Source organism: Rutilus rutilus (assembly GCF_951802725.1).
Source record: "Rutilus rutilus genome assembly, chromosome: 1".
Taxonomy (NCBI): Eukaryota; Metazoa; Chordata; class Actinopteri; order Cypriniformes; family Leuciscidae; genus Rutilus; species Rutilus rutilus.
The window spans coordinates 64072363-64093769 of NC_140209.1; the positions used below are offsets into that span (position 1 = coordinate 64072363).

The 21407-nt window shown below is 38.2% G+C and overlaps 1 protein-coding gene across 1 annotated transcript; it reads left to right on the forward strand.

The window, feature by feature from the left end:
- Positions 1-5913: 5913 nt before the first annotated feature.
- LOC311305022 (protein NLRC3-like) lies at positions 5914-20917 on the forward strand (the record flags this gene model as incomplete). Its single annotated transcript, XM_084432458.1, has 5 exons — positions 5914-5918; positions 6019-7956; positions 8473-8646; positions 14760-14933; positions 20740-20917. The coding sequence occupies 5 exons, from the start codon at positions 5914-5916 to the stop codon at positions 20915-20917; spliced, it is 2469 nt and encodes an 822-aa protein (XP_084288584.1).
- Positions 20918-21407: the final 490 nt, after the last annotated feature.

Here is a 21407-nt window from a genome sequence, read left to right on the forward strand (position 1 = left end):
AGTAACTAAACATAAGTAATCTATTTCATTTGTCCATTAGTAGCCTACTGTTGAACAATTGTGGAACGTTTATGATGGGTAAAAAGCTAGGTTACTTATCAGCAACAACCTCAACATGTAAATGTAGTATTGAGCTCATAAATCACAGAGGTAACGTGAATCTTGTCTGGATGTTACAGGGACAGATGAACACACACGCAAACTTATCCGGTGGAGAGTGGCTCATGAAGCACTCTTCACCGGAAAGCGTAATGCTGCCATCAAAGGCTTTGAGTGAGTATACAGAAATGATTAAAAATCTATTTAATTGTTCATTTGTAGTATATTTCAGTTATTGTATTTTCAAACAGAGATATTGCAGCACTATTTTCATTCTTGATTTCTCTGCATTTGCTGCAGATCCTTTGTGGTTGAGCAGGACCTACATGGTAAGGCGACAGCGGCATTTGTAAAAAAAAAATGGGAAAACCTTAAACAGAAATACAAAGTAAGATCATTTTGTCACTTCTAATACAGAATTTAAATATTGTGATGTTAAAATGAATGCTTTTGTATCATGCTTGTGCATTTTTGCAGGATCTGAAATGTCCGCAGACAGGAAGGGGCACTGAGGATGGAGAGACCACAGCAGCATCCTGGAAGTGGTACACTGCCATGGATGAGGCAATTGGGGGCAGACCCTCCATCACTCCTCCTGCCCTCGTTGCCTCATGTGGGCAGGATGTTGCTGTGGCATCTTCGTCCTCGGTGAGCCCAGAGCCCTCAAGAGCCCGGAAAAGGCCTAATGACGTGATGGCATTATTTCGGGAGATGGAGGAGAGAGAAGAGGAGAGAGAGCGGAAAGCTGCTGAGAGGGAGGAGAGGCTTTGGAGGGAAATGGAGGAGAAGGAGGAACGACGAGAACAAGAGAGAAGAGAGAGAGAAGAAAGACAAGAAAGAGAAGTAAGAGAAAGAGAGGAGAGATGGCACCGGGAGGCAATTGAGAAGGAGGAAAGGAGAGCACGAGAAGTTGCAGAAAGGGATGAACGATTTTTATTTGTCCTTGAAATCCTTGCTAAAAAATAAATTCTGTGAAAAAAAAAAACTTCTTATGGTCATTTACACATTTGGGTTAATGTGAATACAATTTATATATATATGTATATACACACAGTACTGTGCAACAACAACAAATGGTGGCCTAAGACTTTTGTACAATGTTATGTAAAACAAACTATTTCTAGGCAGTCACAGTACATTATAGACTTCTATAAATTTAGTCATACTTTTAGTTTGATAAAATTCATAAATTAAATATTTATGAAGTGATGAATCATTAGTGAATGTGTGGTGTAATGTAAAAAAAAACAAAACACACTTTAAAACAACAGTTTTATTGGAATTTATTAAATGACTTCTAAATGCATTCAGAGCTCATGCAGGGATTTTCAAGGCAGGTCATGGAGGGTTCAGTTCCAACACACCTGTCTGTAATTTGTTATTAATTGTTTAAATTGATTCAGGTGTGTATAATTAGGGTTGAAAGCTCTGAACTTGAGACGGTTTACACAAACTACCTTAAGTTTTGCATTAACTACCCACTGTAAAATAGTGACTAAAGGGGTTTGTGAACCCAAGCAAATAATGGCTGTATTTATATGTTGAGGTGAACTAACCCTTTTTCCCACTAAGTAGAAATTGTAGTAAATGTATGTATTTTGTAGTAATACCTTGAAGAAAATAAGCAGCTTTGAGCGTTTATGCCCGAGACGGTTTCTTTACAAAGATCCATCAAATTTATGCATTTGGCAGATGTTTTTATCCAAAGTGACTAAATGCATTTATTACAGGGACAATGACCCTCGACAAACCTGGAGTAAAGAGCCTTGCTGATCGACCAGCAATCTTCTGCTAACCAGTTCAGTGGTTTAGCCCACTCCACCACAAAGGTAGTAAAGCTCTAACAAATATTTGCATGTAATTGTTAACCTACACTGTAAAAAATTTGCTGTAGTTTTGCAGCTGTTTGCCAGTAACTTACTGTAGATTTAAATCAATGTTATTTACTGGCAACAGTTTGCTCAAAGTTAAATGAACATTAAACATTAACAAGTCTTTGTCTTTACAGAATAAAACTATAAAATAACAACCTAATGCAAAGGATTCTGGGAACCAGAAATCTTCATCAACCTTTTTCTGTTATTTTCCTTCAGATTTTGGTTCCCAGAATGCTTTGCATGAGGCTGTTATTTTAGTTTTATTCTGTAAAGATAAAGACTTGTTAATGTTTAATGTTCATTTAACTTTGAACAAACTGTTGCCAGTAAATAACATCAATTTAAATCTACAGTAAGTTACTGGCAAGTAGCTGCCAATAATACTGTAATTTCTACAGATTTTTTTAACAGTGTATAAAATGACATTTGACAAGAAACGGAATGCTGACAACATGAATTGAAAAAAAAAATTACATTTTAATCTTCCTAAATATTTTAAAGGTAGTCATGCTCATGGAGAGCAGGCACAGGGATGTTTGGAGCAGACACCGCAGCAGCCAGATTGTTCCGCACATCATCTCCCACTCTTGCTGCAAGGTTGCGGGGCTCAGGGGGGCCGTCATCATGGTCATCCTCATCCTCTGGCTCAACAATATCTCCATTGACCAGAGCGAGATTGTGAAGCACAGCGCAGCACGCAACAACCTCAGGCACGAAGGCAGGGCTCACCTCCAAGGCCTTGAAGAAGATACAGCGCCAGCGTGTCTTCAGCATCCCAAAAGCTCTCTCCACGATGTTACGGGCACGGGAGTGCTTGCTGTTGAAGCGAGCCTGCACAGGGTTCTGTACAGGCTCTCTGTATGGTGTGATGAGGCAGATGGGTGCACTCAGGCAAGGATAGCCTCCATCTCCGAGGATGCATTTGCCTGCAGGTGGATAAAGGCCTTCAGCATACACAGGGCTGTTCCTCAGCACCCTGGCATCGTGCACAGACCCAGGATATCCCACAAAGACATCTAGGAATTTCCCCCGGTGATCAGTGATGGCCTGGAGTTGGATGGAGTGAAACAGCTTCCGGTTGAAATAACAGTGGGAGTTATTTGCTGGCGGTTTAATACGGATATGACAGCCGTCTATCGCACCAACTGCTCTGCTAAAAGCTGGTGATCCAGACAGCTGTGCAAATCCTGCTCCCACTGCCTCCAGGTCATCACCGGTTGGAAAGCAAATCACCCTCCTCAAAATTCCTATGATGGCCTTGCTTACTCTGTGCACAATGTCATGCACAGAGGTCTTGGGGATATCAAAGGCCTGCGACACCACCCTGTAAGATGCTGCATGGGCCAGCCAGTGCAGGAACACAAGCACCTCGATGTCCCTTTCCCATCCATGGTCAGATTCCTGTCTGACTGCACCAATCAGGGACCTGATGGATGGAAGAGACAGGCGAAGGTGGGCACGGTGGTCAGCTGCTTCATCAAAATAAAACTGCAGAATTGGAACAGCTCCATTGAGATGGCAGTATGATGTGGGGTTCACTGCCTGTAAAAACATGATAGTTTGTTAGAACAAAAAGCTTGAATAAAGCGATGTTTCATGTAGTATTGTTTCATGTAGTATTGAATCGTATATGTATTTATTTATTGTGATTATTTATTTTAGTCATTTACTTATTTTTATTCATGTTTCATATTGTTTTCAGTAAATAAAACAATTAATTTCATGCATTAATCATTGCTTGAATAAAAATGTATTATTCACATCAGCTGCATTTGTCTAGTGTGTATTCATGCATAGCTATGTCATATGACAATACAACAGTTTGCTTGTTTTACCAAAATAGATCATTTTTTATTAAGAAAATGGGTAACACTTTACAATAAGGTACATTAGTTAACATTAACTAATAGTGAACTGCACTCATACAGCATTCATTCATCTTTGTTAATGTTAATTTCAACATTTACTAATAATTTATTAAAATCTTGTTAACATGAGTTAATGCACTGTGAACTAAGATGAACAAACAATGAACAGCTTTATTTCTATTAACTAACATTAACAAATATTCATAAATACTGTAACAAATGTATTGCTATTTGTTCGTTCATGTTAGTTAATACATTAACTAGCCTAATGTTTAATAAATTAACCTTATTGTAAAGTGTTACCAGAAAATGTTATATAAATAAGTGTTGGTCAGCATTTGTCATTAGTATTGTGCATAAGTGTTGGGGTGGGCTAGTAATGCAATTCATTCTGGGGTAGTCTTCATTTTTTAAGTAGTAATACTTGCCTTGTTTGAATATAAAATCATCAACCTTCTCCAAAGGCGAGATCTTCGAGCAGCTGCCCGATGTCTCCTTTGTGCACAAATTATTCTTCTAACTATTGATGACATGCCAACCATTTCAGACCCTGAACCGTTCTGGACTGGTTAGGTGGTACTGATGCAATCAGATGTCGGTGGTGCACACCTGTCGCTCATAACTTTTAAATTGTTGCGCTTGTGATAACGTCATTGGTCACATGATAACGTCAACACGGCGGATGACGTCCGAACCGCATTCATACTCAACGAGATTTGGCTATTAAGTACCTACTCTTTTAGCGCTCGTTAAGTAAGTACTTATTGAAATTAAGTACCTACTCATTGAGTATGCGGTTTCGAACGCAGCCCATGATTTCTTGAAAAAGCATAATTTTGAACTTTGTGCATCTGCCATTGTCACTGCATGTTAATGAACTCTCATACGCAAAGCAAACTAATCTCTGCAAAAGTTATTTTTTCTCCATTATTCTATTTATGTTGTACTTAACACAAGAAGTGCTTTTCAGTTTTTGTAGCTGATTATGACCAATTACCTTTTGTTTGTTTTTATCAGTCCTACAAAAAATATGACCTAAGCAAGAGTGCGTTCTGTTTACTGTTTAGTGCTTCATACACTAAAGGAGGCTGTACTGTACCAGCTACATCAGGGGAGACTAAATGCTGCTAGGTAGAACAAACTGTAATTTGCACCACTGTCTGTTCAAAATATATGAAAAGAAACTAGCATTGGGGATTTATTGCTTTTTCCTGTTGTGCTGAACTCATATATTGAACCGTGACCCCAAAACCGAGATGTGTACCGAACCGTGACTTCTGTGCACCGTTACACCCCTGATAACTAATAATAATAATTATAGTTAGGAACTGATTCAGTATTAGATTAATCACAAATAAATATTGTCATTTATTGACAAACTAATTATACTGTTGTTGTTATGTGCATATGTGTGCTTTCTTAGGTCTGTTTGACACCAGAACGGTAAACAGTGCATATTATTTTCAACATCCATGTTAACAGATTAGAACTTTCACACGGCACGGTGAGGCACACAACAATGCGTAGCAAAAGCAGTGGTGCTGTGTACGATTCTGTGTCGAGTCTATTTTTTTTTTTTTTTTGCTGTGCTGTTCACGCTCACTTAAAGCAACAGTGCATTTTTCATGATCAAAATGAAAATGGATTACTGACACCATCAGCTGCAGTTGACTCTAGAAATGCTGCGATTAGTCCTGAAATCACAGTGTGAATGCACTAATTCATCTTTGCATACTCACAACTTTTGTGCTGCTTCTGCTCTGCTACGCTTCTAGTGTAAAATGGGCTCTATGCTTCTTTCTATAATTTCTCTGTTACATGTTTATTTACACTGAACTTATTTTTGTCACCTTAGATGCATCAATATCATATTCAAACAATCCTTTACATATGCTGGTCATTATCTACCCCAAATGGGGGCAACATGTATCTTACTAACTTACCATCGGTCCTAAAAATAACCTTGAGGAAACTCTATATGGGATGTCAAGAAATTATTTGGCTATAATAAATATAAATCATGTTATATTTAAAAGGAGACTCATTATTAATAAACACTTCTTTCTAGAATGTGGTATGATTTCAAATCAGAAATTTCATATTAAATATATAATACATGTCTCTATTATTTTCTGTTTGTTTTTGTCTCTCTGTTCGTCTTAATGTGTTTTCAGTGGTGTGAGAGCTGACCAGATCAGAGATGTGTCCTGTCAGACCAGCACATCCTCCTCCTGTCAGAAACACATCAGTCATCATGACACAGAAGCAGCCCTGCAGCTCGATTCTCACCAGCCAGTGCATGATGATCTGCAGAGAGTCAAAGACCAGCACAAAACCAGCATGAAGAACAAGTATGAGAGCTTATTTGAGGGATTCAAACTACAAGAGAATCAGACCCTCCTGAATAGGATTTACACACAGCTGTACATCATAGAGGGAGAGAGTGAAGGGGTGAATGAAGAACATGAGGTGCTACAGATGGAGAAAAGTTACAAGACACTCCAAGACACTCCAATCAACTGCAATGACATCTTTGATCCTTCACCTGAACTAGGATATGAGGAGAAGAGAAGAGAGAAGAAGGACAAAATCAAGACTGTTCTTACCAAAGGCATCGCTGGAATTGGAAAAACCGTCTCTGTGCAGAAGTTCATTCTGGACTGGGCCGAGGGAACAGCCAATCAGGGTGTAGATTTCATGTTTGTTCTTCCATTTAGAGAGCTGAACTTGATTAAAGATCATCAGTACAGTCTTCACAGACTTCTGCTGGACTTTCATCCTGAACTTCAAGATCTGGACCCAAAGATTTATGATGAATGTAAAGTTGTGTTCATCTTTGATGGTCTGGATGAAAGCAGAATTACACTGATGTTTTCAGACAGTGAGAAAGTTTCTGATGTGACTGAGACTTCATCAGTGGGTGTGTTGATGTCAAACCTCATGAAAGGAGATCTGCTTCCCTCTGCTCTCATCTGGATCACCACCAGACCAGCAGCAGCCAATCAGATCCCCTCCAAATACATCAACCTTGTGACAGAAATTCGGGGATTCAATGACCCTCAGAAGGAGGAATATTTCAGCAAGAGAATCAGTGATGAGCATCAAGCCAGCAGAATCATCTCACACATCAGAAGAGCAAGAAGCCTCCACATCATGTGTCGCATACCCGTCTTCTGCTGGATCTCAGCCACTGTGCTTCAAAACATCCTGAAACAAGATCTCAGTGCAGAAATCCCTCAGACTCTGACTGAAATGTACATACACTTCCTCCTCATTCAGACTAGTATGAGGAACCAGAAGTATGAAGAGAGAGATCCAGAGAAGCTCCTGCAGTCCAACAGAGAAGTGATTGTGAAACTTGCTGAACTGGCTTTCAATCAGCTGATGAAGGGCAATGTGATGTTCTATGAGGAGGACCTGATTGAGAGTGGCATAGACGTCATGGACGTCTCAGTGTATTCTGGGATTTGCACTGAGATCTTTAGGGAGGAATCTGTGATTTATCACAGGAAGGTTTACAGCTTTGTACATCTCAGCTTTCAGGAGTTTTTTGCTGCACTGTATGTGTTTTTCTGCTATTTACACAAAAACAATGAAGTTCTGAAAATATTCCTTACAGGAAAGTCCAGAACTCAGTCTGGGAATGTTCCACTGGATGTGTTTCTTAAAGGAGCAATCAATAAAGCCTTGACAAGTAAAAACGGACACCTGGATCTTTTCCTTCGATTCCTTCATGGCATCTCGCTGGAGTCCAATCAGAGACTCTTACAGGATCTCCTGATTCACACAGAGAACAACCCAGAGAGCATCAAGAAAATAATCCAAAACCTCAAACGAGGTCAAAAAAACAATATCAGTCCTGAAAGATGGATGAATCTGTCATACTGCTTGATTGAGATGAAGAAAAATTCTGTTGTTGAAAAAATGCAGTCGTTTTTCAAATCTGAAACAAAAAACAAAAACCTTTCTCTTGCACAATGTTCAACTTTGGTAAACATGATCCTGATGTCAGAGGAGGTGATGGATGAATTTGACCTTAAAAATTATGCATTCAAATCAAAAGAAGGTCAAAAGAGACTGTTACCTGCTGTGAGGAACTGCCGAAAAGCCCTGTGAGTGTGATGATCTAATGATATTACAATATGAACATAGTTACGTTTAACAAAATTTGTAATGAAGGTTTGATAAATGTTTTCTGGAATTTTGTTCACGGTCATAAAACACAAATGACTGTAGTTAAGTGTTGTTTTCATTTTCAAACCAATTATTGATTAATACATCACAAAAAAAATCACAGCCAATTACCAGTTTCTGATATTAAGTTTCTGATATTAAACGTCTATTAAAAACATGTAATAACAGAATTCATCTAAAAAGACCTTTTACAATAAAGTTTTAAATTAACGAAAGTTTTTTTGAAGCTTGCACATAATATGTGACATAATATTCATAAAATGTCACATACTGTAATTATTTTAATTGTTGGATCCTTCTGCTGTAAAGACCAGAGAGGGAAAAATCATCTTTATCTGTATGCTAAAAATTGGTTAATCAAGGAAATCTTGCAATTTGGTGGGGATATCAGCACACCAGTATACCTCTTTAACCAGAGTCCTCAATTTTTTCAGATTGGCACAATGTAATCTCACTGATCAGTACTGTGAAGTTGTGGCTTCAGTCCTACAGTCATCAAACTCCTCCCTGAGAGAGCTGGACCTGAGTAACAATGACCTTCGGGATTCTGGAGTGAACCTGCTCTCTACTGGACTGAAGAGTCCAAGCTGTCAACTCAACATACTGAGGTTTGAGTTTCACATTGTGTAGCAATTAGCTCAAAGGGAAATATATGTATTATTAATTAACCATTGCGTTTGTTGGTTCTAGTGCTGGTATAATCTTCAGTTTTACCTTTGTTTGAATTTGAACGATTCCAATTTCGATTCTGCTTATGCATTCCGATTCTTAATGATTCCTAATTTCAATTTCAATAAGGTAAAAAAAAAAAAAACTTAGATAAAACTTTAAAACAGTAGTCTTATTGCAAAACATTTAATTGTAGCTGAATATCATGAACAAAAATCAACAGGCTAAAGAACACTTACTCAAGGAACGTTTGCCTGTGGTTTTTGAAATACCATAGAAAAACAACTATCCTAACTAATATAAATTTCAAGCATTATTAAAGACAAGTAAACACTCATTAATTAAAAAAGAACAAATAAAAAATTAGCAATCGCAGCAAATAAATACAATTGAACAAAGATACGATTGAAATATACAGTTTAAAGATTTTCAAATATTCAAGTACAGAAACTGTAATCAAATGTAAAATAACACTGCACTTTATAAATAAAATATACATTACAAATATAGTTACAAAAGTTTTTCAGTCAAGAACAATTGAATTTTCTTTGTTTGATTAGTGTTATTGATGGTAGTTGCTGTCACTTTAAGAGTTGCCCAATATAGTTACACATACCTGAAGCACTGAGAACAGCTCTTGAATGTTTTAAAATCACATTAAAATATTTTTTTTCTGTGCGCATGTTTTGGATGTGTGTACAGTACATAAAATCACATTTTCTGTGAGTGCGCTTTATATATGTGCCCAGCACAGAAAACAGTGCGCGGGTCTTCTCGCGGTTTAATGGTTAAAAATCACTTTTTCTGTGAGTGCGCTTGGGATGTGTGTGCAGCACAGAAAACAGTTGTTTAAAGTCATATTGAAATGCTCACAAAAGAATCGATAAGAGGAATCAAAATTTTACTTTTATAACAAGTATCCGATTCCTGACCTCAAGTATTCGATTTTTGATTCCCAACCCTATTCATTTAGGACAAATGTTTGCATTGAGAAATGGGTTTTCGTGTATATGCCCTGGAGATGTTTTGAGACATTTGTGCAGTTTTTAAGTTGCTTATGAACATTTGAATGGATAAAGTCTGATTACACCATATTCAGCACTGCTACAATAATATGTGAGCAACATGTATGTGCATGTTTGTAATTTTGAGAAATTAACTAGGGATAGGTACCGAGACCTGGTATACAGGTCCAAGGGCTAAATTGTGAAAGACATCATAGAGCAGGACCGTCTCAGTTGAGTGTCCGCTTTTGAAACCAGACTGGTTGTTTTCCAGGAGGTTGTCCTGTGTAAGAAAGGAATAGATCTAGTTGAAAAGAACTCGTTCAAGTGTCTTAGCGACAAATGGAAGAAAGGATACCGGTCTGTAATTTTACAGATGTGCTAGATTTAGAGTGGGTTTCTTAATCAGTGGGGTTACCTGAGCCTGCTTTAATGCTGTGGGAAAAGTACCCGTGTGAAGAGAGGTGTTTATGATGTGCGTGAGTGCGGGCACAACTAAGAAAGAAATGGCTTGAAGCAGATTAGTGGGAATAGGATCAAGCGAACAGGTAGTAGGGTGATTGGAAAGGAGGAGGGTGGAGACTTCTTCCTCTGAAAGCAGAGAGAAGAAGGGTAGAATGTGTGTGTTAGCTGGTAAGTTAGCTGGTGTGTGTCTGTTTGTGGTTTGGTAAACTTGCCGCTGATGGTGGTTGTTTTATTTATGAAGAATGTGGCAAAATCGTCCCCTGTTAGGGTTGATGAAGGAGGAGGAGGAGGGTTGAGAAGAGAGGAGAATGTTTTGAAAAGCATGCGAGAGTCAGAAGAATTGTTAATTTTGTTGTGATAGTAAGTCATTTTAGCAGTAGAGATATTAGCAGAGAAGGAAGAGAGGAGGGATTGATAAAGAACAAGGTCAGTAGGATATTTCGATTTGCACCACTTCCTCTCTGCACCCCTGAGTTTCGAACGTTGTTCGCGGAGAACATCAGATAACCAGGGGGCAGAGGGGGTGGCGCGGGCTGGCCTGGAGGAAAGGGGGTAGAAGTTTTCCAAGCAGGATGTTAAGGTGGAGAAAAGAGTATCAGTTGCACTATAAGTATCTAATGTTGAGAGCTGATCAGGCGGAGGAAGTGTGGATGAGACCAATGAGGATAGGCGAGAGGGTGAGAGTGAAGGAGTTGTGTTCTGAGGCAGGTTGAGGTTGAGAGTGAGGAGGAAGTGATCAGAGGTGTGCAGTGGAGGGACCAGTGTATGGTCAGTGGAGCAGTAGTGCATGTAAATATGGTCTAGTTGGTTACCTGATTTGTGAGTAGCCGCAGTAGATACTCGTTTGAGGTCGAATGAGGCAAGCAGAGTGTGGAAATCAGCAGCCTGAGGCTTTTCTAGGTGGATGTTGAAGTCTGCAAGAACTACGAGAGGAGTACCATCCTCAAGGAAGGATGAGAGTAGCACATCAATCTCTTCCAAGAAACTGCCAAGTTGACCTGGTGGACGATAAACAACAACAACATAGATTTTAATAGGCCTAGTGATGGTAATTGAGTTGATAAAGGATAACATTTTCAATCGTTTGAGATGAGAAGACCAGTACCTCCACCCCATCCGGTCAGAGAGTGGAGAGGGCAACAGGTGTTGCAGTGTCCTCTGGAATTGCCAGTCCACTGTAAACAAAGCTGATTTCATTACATCTAATTCTAGTCATTCATATCTCAGCCTATTGTCCCTGACAGAGACTTGGATCAGACCAGAGGACACTGCATAATACTCATGATATATTTGCTGCTTTTGGTTAGCCTGGGCAATTATACTACCATTTTGAGTAAACTCCTCCCTTATTATTATTAAGTAATAAAATTATGGCTCATATTAGTCTATGATAATCTTTGAGATAAGATATAACAATATATGTGCCATGCAGGCTAATATTGTATATGTTACAAGGTGGTTGCAGCAGAGATGAAACAGAATCTAAGTGCAGCAGCTTTATTCAAAAACAAACTTCACAAAACAGAATCACAGGAACATGAACAGAACAACCAACTAAACGCAACGTAGAACTGACAAATAACTGAAAGAAACACAAGGATTAAATAGACAGCAAAAAGAGGAACTAATGAGACTAATTAAAGAGACACACCTGAACTGAAACTCAAATTAAACCAGTAACCATGTAAAAAAAAACAGGCAGGGGGCGGAGAAAAACAGAACTGAACTAATTAACAGATTACCCAAACACAGACATGAACAGAAATCAAAACAAACAGACACAGTGACAGAATGCCCCCTCAATGGAAGGCGTGTCCTCACACCGCAAAGACTTCACAGGGGTGGGTTAACGGGACAGGGAGCCTACAGGGCGGTACCGACAGTTTAGGGGGACAGGGCGGATCTGACAGTTCAGGAGGCCAGGGAGGATCAGCCTTTGTGGCCTTGCCATGGGAGCCAGGCTTGGCCACTATGGCCGGGGACGTATAGCCCCCTGGCCCCCCTACTCCCAAAATTTTCTTGAGAGTTTTCTGGGCTGGGGAGGACTCTGGAACAGGCTCATGGGTTGGAGCGAACTCAGCGGCTGGAGTGTGCACTGAGTGGAGCTCTGTGCTGAACTCTGGGGCTGGTCAGGGGCTGAAGCCATTACAGGACTCTGGTCTGGGGTAGGAGCCATCACAGGACTCTAGTCAGGGGCTGGAGCCTTCACTGGACTCTGGTCAGGAGGAGCTGGAGCCTTCACTGGACTCTGACTCGGCAAATTCTCTCTCAGGAACAGGCTTGGGAAACTTTCTCTCAGTAACAGGCTCAGGCGTGGTCAGCCATCTTGTCTGAGGGCTCAGGCGTGTCAGCCATCTTGGCTGTGTATAGTTATATAGCAGTATAGGTTATTCAAGTAACTTTTTTCATGGGCTACAGCAGGGGTTTTCAACCTGTGGGGCACCCTAGGGGGGTGTGAGCACCTGTTAATTCAGAACTGTATTTGAGCTAAAAACAAAATGAACGGATGGCTTGTAAAAATCAAGAGTACCAGAGATAATAAAATGGTTAAAGTGAATCAAAAACAGGCTTAGTCGTCACACAAAATTTGGTAATTTATAAATAAATATAAATTTGTTTATATTTTTAATGTTTCAGTTTAACTAATTATAAGTGTAAATGTTTCAGTCTACACTGGACGCGAATGGGCGATACAACACAAAATCCCTGACAGTAAACTGATGCCTTGTACTATTTCTACCAGGAGCAGCACAAATGAACGTCTGGTTTAACCCTTTAAAACCGGATGTGTCATCGACGACACAGCCAACCAAGCTGTATTCATGTCACTGTAACTCTTCAACCGTTTGCACTATCAAAATAATTCAAATAGTTCCTGAAAGTAGACAACATGCGCTTTTCACCAATATACGGCTTATTACGGTAATGTCATGCTTTCTGTCTGCAAATGACAGCAGCGCGGGAAGGAAGGATTTGAATAGAGAGATACGACGCACGGCAGGTTAGAGTGTTTTGGATTGCATAAAATAATAAAAGAAACGAACAAATGGTGAAAGAAGTGTTAGACAGCAGAAGAGGGGATTCGGATGATTTTTAATGAAATTTTGGAGGCGTATGGCCGTTACTCTTTCACGTATCTAAGCATGTAGTGCGTGCATGTGTATGTGTATGTGTGCGTGCCTATGAGTGCGTGCATTTGTATGTGTGCGTGTATGAAAAAAAGTGTCCTAAATGAAAACTGTGCAATTCAATGTTACAAAAAACTATATAATAGACTATAAAATAAAATATGATAAAACTATAATAAACTATATAATAAAATATAAAAGTAAAAAAAATACAATAAAAAAATTATTATAGTTCATTTTTCAACTTTAAAGTGTTAGCTTCTTTCGTCTTTCGTTCATGATTTTTTCTGTTTTTTTTTCTAAATAAAAATCAGTAAATTTATTCTCGTTTTTTTTTATTTTGTCTATTTAAATTCTATTTACAAACTCACCACACACAATAATGGTCAATAACTGTAATTTGTTGAAAGCTTATATTTTTCTGAAAAAGATGACACCTTGCACATGAAGATAGCACATTGTTTTAGAATTTTACAGTAAAAAAATCAAATTATGTGAAAAACACCTATTTTAGCTTCAGGTTCTAAAGGGTTAAGACGTGCTTTTTTGGGGCGGTAAATAATGCTGCAAAGACCAGTAAATTGAAAAGCGCAAACCTTAGTAAATCACCTTGAGTGATTCATTTAAATACTCTTCTCCCATACATTTTGCATCTGAAAGGGAAATTCCTACAAATGCATATGAAACAAGGTCAGCTGCAGAACAACTGTCCTCACCTTTTCAGCACTATTTTTTCACTGCGTGTATTTAGTAATTCCTGAAAGTAGTTTTTTAACACCCAAAGAGGGTTTGCGCTGACACAAGCTGTTAGTAAATCTGGCCCATATACTGGTGTTGTGCTCACTGTTTGAAGAGTTTTGGAAAAAGCGACCCAGGTATTGATAAATGTGTCCTAGCGATTGTGAAAGAAAACTGTAAAAACACATTAAAAACAGAATGATGGCAAATTTAGTATCTGCAGTATCTTTAGTATAATTAAATTGAATTATATAGAAAATGTTGTATATGGAAAATATATGTAAATACTAATATATAAAAAGCAGTAATCATGAAATAAAATAGAAGATATATTTTGGTCAAGAATTATGTTGTCAATGCAGACTGTATGAAGAGTTTAAAAAAAAAGTGGCTTCAGTATTGACCAATTCTTGTTAGCGATTAATTATTTTTTAAATTTAAGATAATTTATTAAAATTATGTAAAGCATATTATTACATATATGTATTTTGTCTTACACATTTAAATACATTAGATACATTTTCCTTAATCTGAAATTTGCTTATTTATTATTTAATCCATGTGATGTTGTTATTATTACATGATAACTGTGAGCATCACAGTGAGATGTAAGCCTTTCCATACTATGCTGACTATGAGTGCATACAGTTCCCGCAAACATTAGTTTGTATCTATATGGTGCATCTCTAATAGATTGTATCTCATTACCCTGTTTAGATTGGTCTTCTGTAATCTCACTGATCAGTGCTGTGAAAATGTGGCTTCAGCTCTACAATCATCAAACTCCTCCCTGAGAGAGCTGGACCTGAGTAGCAATGACCTACAGGATTCAGGAGTGAAGCTGCTCTGTGCTGGACTGAAGAGTCCAAACTGTGTACTCAATATACTGAGGTATGTATTTTGATAATAGACTAATGACTTTTAGAATGATTAATCAACTATTCAGCCAATAAATGCAGTGATTTATTAACTGACTTTTCTAACACATGTTAGGCTAACAGTTATTATATCCAGTTACAACCTTTTTTTTTTTTACAAAAGAAAAAATGTTTTTGTTTTTGTGTGTGATGCTTTTCTTTATTCTTAACTCTTTTCCTCCATTGATGGAAATTTCCAGATTTCCTTGTTTTCGCTTTTACACACGCTATTATGGATCTTCTGAAAGAGTACTGAATCTCCCGATCAAAACACATGCAAAGGAGATGCAAAAACAAGTGATATACAGTATGTAGGCATATGCATATGTAAAATAACACGATCATCAACATTAAACAGCATATAAATCAAAACTGCCTAACGTTATTAAATGAAATGAAACTTTTTTTTCTGCTGGAAATACAATACCAAATACCAAAATGTTAGATGCAAGTGAAATTTAACAATTCTCTGTACCAATTTTAATACCACAGAAAAAACTAATACTAACCTACCTTACACAAGTAAAAAGTTCTCAAGTAATTAATTATTGATAACAGGTTAGTAATAAAATAAGAACAAAAGCAGATCCATCTAACTTGAGCATTCAGTTTAGAAATACAAATATTAAATAATGAAATGTTAAACAAAACACTGCATAGTCCTCACTGTAATAATAAATGTTACTCTTTATTTCAATGTTCCACTTTAGATATTCTACTAAATATAGGTTACTTTGCAACTACATGTCAACTAACATCTTGGTTACTATTGTAACCTCCGTTTCCTGATGAAGGGAACGAGACGGTGTGTTTATTTAGTGGCATTAGGGGATGCCTTTGAGAGCTCTAAACACCTCTGAAACTTCAGAAAAGGCCAATGAAAATGAACGAGTGGAATTTGCATTGAATTGCCTAATGACAAGTGCACCCAGGCCACGTCGTAACCTTCCCAACACCTCAATTTGCCGTAGCCTGTACCACAAGGGGTGTGATAAAGGACCGTACTTAAAAATAGCCCTTTGATTTTTTTTTTTTTTTGAATAAAAGATAAAAACATCCAGCTGTGCAGACCAGAAGTTTGCGCTGGGGAGAGTGTTATTTTTCTTATGCAGAAAAAAGAACACCTCAGAGATATCATCATGCCTGAAGGGAGGCTAACATGTGGAGAATACATCACATGGACTTCCCTAGTGGGAAGTGCTTCACATGGAAGACGTTTTTGTGGTGGGTTCTGCCTGAGTAGGGAGAAACTCTACAGCCACAGTGACTGGTGGCAGAGTAAGGCTCTACCAAGACAGGGTTTACTAACAGAGAAACCAAAAAGTGAAAATGCATCAAATGAGTTTACTGTTAGGGAATCAGCACATCTGGAGCACTTAACCCAAGTACACAGGCTCACCTGAAAAGGGGCATGCCATGACTAATGGGCCTGGTAGCGAATTCATCCGCCAAATTCAGCTACCAATGAGTGCTGGAGAATAGGACCAAAAAACATGGACAAAAAAGTGCACATTATCACCTCAGAGAGGGGAAAGGCGCTGAGTGCAAGCGATACACCCAACTGGTTGACTGACAATTACCTATTTGTGCCCACTAACACTTAAGACGAAACTATCAATTCTGGATTATAAAATTTCGCATAGATATTGGATGTAGCCCAGCCTGCCTCTCTGCAGATGTCTGTCAGGGAAGCACTGTTCTCCAGTACCCTTGTGGTGCAGCAGCCACAGACGGGTATGGGACCTAAGCAGCCTGCTTTTTAAGAAATTGTACTTTTTAAAGTAGTTTAAGTAGTACTTATACTTGAGTACATTTTAAGTGATGTATCTGTACTTTTACTCTGCTATTTTCCCTCCATTTGTGGTCGTTACATGCTTGTTTAAATTTTATGTTTATCCATCAACATGATTGGCTAGGAAGAGAGTAATCGGTCTTGTGACTTCCGTCAAATAAAATCTTGCATTGAAAACTTTATCCATAGCAGTAGATGGTGCCAAATGCTGTTAATAATGGCTGCTGTGGAAGTGCATTCTTCAAGCATCAATTCAATCGAGATATCTGCATCTTACTCTAATTTGAAGAAACATGTTAAGGTGAATTTCGGATTTCTGCTTACTAAATTATCTGTATATAGGCTACAAGGCCTGCAATTTTGTGTAAGGTTGTGGGTATTGCTTACAATGTTAATAACTCCGGCAAGTGCCATGTTCATAATGCGGGAAATTCCCACTCCCATTTACTTGAGTATATAGAGAGATGTGCGATCTGCACTGCTGTGTCTGTCCCTCAAGCCTTGTTTATGCTTGGTTCAGTACTGCGAGCCTCCACTGACTGTGCACGTACCTCCCCAAACAGACTAGGCATTTATACTTGACAGGGGGTGACTGAGTTATTGTCCGCTAAACCATCAGGAAGCAGCGGTGGACCTTTATTTTCATTAAAAGACAAATTTCTGCTATTGTAGGCCCATTTTTGTAAATGTAAGCAATTTACTTGCAGAGCCAGAGTCGCTTCAAAGTTGTGCATTTTGGAGCCATGCACCAAGTTACAAAAAATGCAGAGCACACTGCTACGCGAAATGGGGGCTTGTGCACGCAACATGCATGACCGCCCACACTGCAATGACGTAATTTTGCTACGCACACCATCACGCTTATATTGGATATACATGTTCTATTTGTTAATAGGGCATTTGTGGACACATTTGTTGGGTAAAAATAGAGTTTGTATTTTGAAGTGAAAGTTTAAAGTTAGATCTTTGCATAACTCGCAGTATTATGGTTGCATTAGTGTTGGGCAATATTATCAATTATTCGCCGAAAGTGAACTCGAAAAATTTGAATATCTGGCATAATTTTGGCATCTGACGCTGCACGGTGCATCAATTCTCTCAGATGAGTGCTGAATCTACCTCAACATTTACTGATAATGGTATATCAATTATCTTAATGACTAAATGTTTCTCTTGTGGACCATACATTAGTGATAATGAAAAAAATTAGAAGAATCAATATTTCTTGCTAAAAGTTTTTTTTTTTTTTTTTAAGTCTTCATATGAAGCTGGTTTTTATTGTCATCTATGACTGATTATGCTGTGTTCTGACCTAAAGAATGTTATTAGGCCTATATAATTGTTGTAATAATAATAACAATAATAACAATAATGTGCTAATTATGGAAACAAAAGAAAATCATGACGAACAACAATGCCGTTTTCGCCATGGATCAAACAACAACTATACTTATCAGAATGATGAAAAATGATTTATAACAAGCAGTCTTGACAATTTGTGAATAGATCACCTAGTTTTGTAGTCTATATTAAATAACATTTTCATTGAGGAGTCCGTGCATGTCAGTGTCGCAAGTGTGGTTATGTGATGATGCCATTATGAAATTAGGCAAGGCAAATTAATTGTAGGTCTTAATACAGCACACAAGTCTTCTTGCATGTGAATGGTTTAAAATCCCATTGAATAACTTTTTCTCTGAGCGTGCTTTGGGTGTGTGTTCAGCACAGAAAACAACATACGGGTCTAGCGCTTTAACCCCCTGAGGTCGGCTATCGCGCCGGCGCGATAGGCTAGTTTTTTTCCGTATGAGTGCAAAAAAATAATAAAATAAAAATATTAATTTTTATCTTATATGCTTGTGTTATACATCAATCTATCCTGTTAAGTGTGTATTATTTTTGTGTACACTCACAATAAAAACAAAGTGTTGTGCTTTTCGCCAAATAAAGAAAAATAAACACGAAGCGAGTTCTGCCTTCTCTCTGTCCGTGTAGTCCATTCTGAAACGCGTCCGAAAATGAATCATAACTCAGCGAATACTTCTCACACTGGCACGTGAGATATGTCTTTATGAAGCTTGAAATCTCCTCTTTTAAATGAAGTAATTTATATAAAAAACAAATGTTTTCAACTCATGTAATCCGTTTGAAAGCAAGGAGAGGTACCGTTTTTCCTTCTGCCTCATTATCTCTATAATCAGCTGCGGCCGCCCCGCCCCGCCCCGCCCCGCCCCGCCCCGCCCCCCGCGCGATTCACATGTAAATCGTTAGATGATCTAGTATGCAGCGCACCCGCCCCCCGATCAATGCCATAAAAAGTTTCTTCATCAGACTTACTGATAGTTCATCGCGTTTTGAGTATGACACGCTTCTCCGGTAATAAAGACTCCCTTCAGATGATTCTGGACGGCGAGGAAGAATGCACCTTTTCCTCAGAGGAAGATTGTAACTCAGACGGCGAACGGCAGCATTTTGAAGAGCGAATTCCGCCGAGAACACAATTTCGGAGTAAGTTTTACTTAAAAGTCTTTTGTCTTTTATTTTTCGTGTTCGCATTTATGAGGAAAAAACAATATTACGTGACAGTTCTCCATTATGGACGCGAGCGATCTAAAAAAATCACTAAAAGACTTTCAAACTTTCACAGAGACCTCAAAACAGAAAGTACAAATCCTTTCTTTAAAACGAATTTCGTTTTGTATCAATTGTATCTTACTTTTAATAATTTTTTCATTAACAAATTTCCTGGATTTAAACTGCAAATTAACATTTATCTTTCTTATAATAAAAATGAGAGACCTATGTTACAGACATATGAAAGACAACATTTCGTTGATTAGTTTTGGATAGATTATACATTTTTAATGTAAAATATCTGCCACCTCAAATAAGCTTTTGTTTGCCAATATTTGCTTATGTTAAATATAATATGTTTTGTCAAAAATAAAGTTATCAAATAATCAATCAAATCCTTAACTTTGAAATATGTATGATAAAATGTATACTTTAGTTTTTACAAAGAAAGATAACACTTGAATTGTTGTTGTAATTGTAACCTTTTTAATAAAAAAATATATTTACAAGGTAGATGTAAACAAACTATTAAAAGGTAAATATAAGCCTTTTCTTTAAATAACTTTTATTGTGTTTTATTATTGACAAATTTGGGGAGAGCATAAATATTCCAAAACTGAAAATACAGTATGAGAATTAACTGCACAATTACTAGACATGTTTTCCTTGGATATTATAGGCCAAATTGCAAGCACAATATGAGGAAAAATAAAAAAGAATTGAGATGCTTCCAACTGTTGCTCTTGCATTCTTGTGGCTCAGTGACTCACCTGAATGAATGGCTAATTAAGTATGCGGGCCCCATTGTCTCCTCAGGTGTGAACCACTATATATGCATGACCGTTGACGCCCACTCCGCATATGGCCTTTCCAAACAGAAAGTGCTTTGCAAAATTCAAATCAATGTATTGTGTTATGTGAATGATAAGGCAGGGTGATTTTCACTTCATTTTGAAGAAAAAACACTAGGCGATGACATCTTTTAGACAAAAGTCTTATTGCCACATATTTAGAATGTGTTTTATGGCCTTATTTCAGAAACTTTAGTTTTTAGTTTGTTCAATAACCACGCATAAACATTATTCTCTCAAAAATGCAGACATGTACATTCTTGTTGCTCACATTTCATGGTAGCCCTGTTTGTGCTAAATAGTGTGTATTTTTTTTTTTGCCATTAATATGTTTATAAGCAACTGAAAAAAGCAAAAATGTCAGGGCATGTCAGAACATCTCAAGGACCCCAAAAACACCTTAGACCCCAGAGGGTTAATGGTTTAAAGTCATTAAAATGCACACAAAATGAATCAATGAGAGGAATCAAAATGTTATCCTACTCCTGATCTCAAGTATTTGATTTTCAGTTCCCATCTCTACAAATGAAGTACACTAACATGAACACTCACTGTTGTCACAGATTATCTGGCTGTATGGTGACAGAAGAAGGTTGTGCTGCCCTGGCTTCAGCTCTGAGTTCAAACCCTTCACACCTGAGAGAGCTGGATCTGAGCTACAATCACCCAGGAGAATCAGGACTGAAGCTGCTCTCCGAAGCACTCAGCCATCTGGACAAACTAAAGTATGTTGACCCATAAGAATGAACCTCTCTGTTTTAATTGTTTTTGTGGATTTTAAGAAAACTGGAGTAAAGTTCCATGGTCATTGGACAAGAGGCTCTAAACATCACTGTCAGGTTCCGTCCAAACATTGTGCTTTACTGGGGGTCTATGAGAGCATTATGCTGTGCCGTTGAAGCCTTAATTCCCATTCTTACTGATAAATGATATGCTAGTCTGCGGATCTTGTTCGAACAACAACAACTGCGGAACAAAAACCGGTGGACTCTGACAAATGAAAGGGTAGAGTTACTTACATGCACTTGCATAAACACATTTTTGTATGCTTTGAAATGCTGTCTTGTGAAAGTAAACTGAATGTCCATGGTCAATGTGCTGGTTCAGGCGGCCAGGGCGGAGCCGGCGGTAAGGGTAGATGCGAATGGAATGGCGGCCATGATGGTACGAGACTCTGGAATGGTCTCAAGTTCACCGCTGTTGGAAAGGCCGATGGTGAACTGAGATCCAC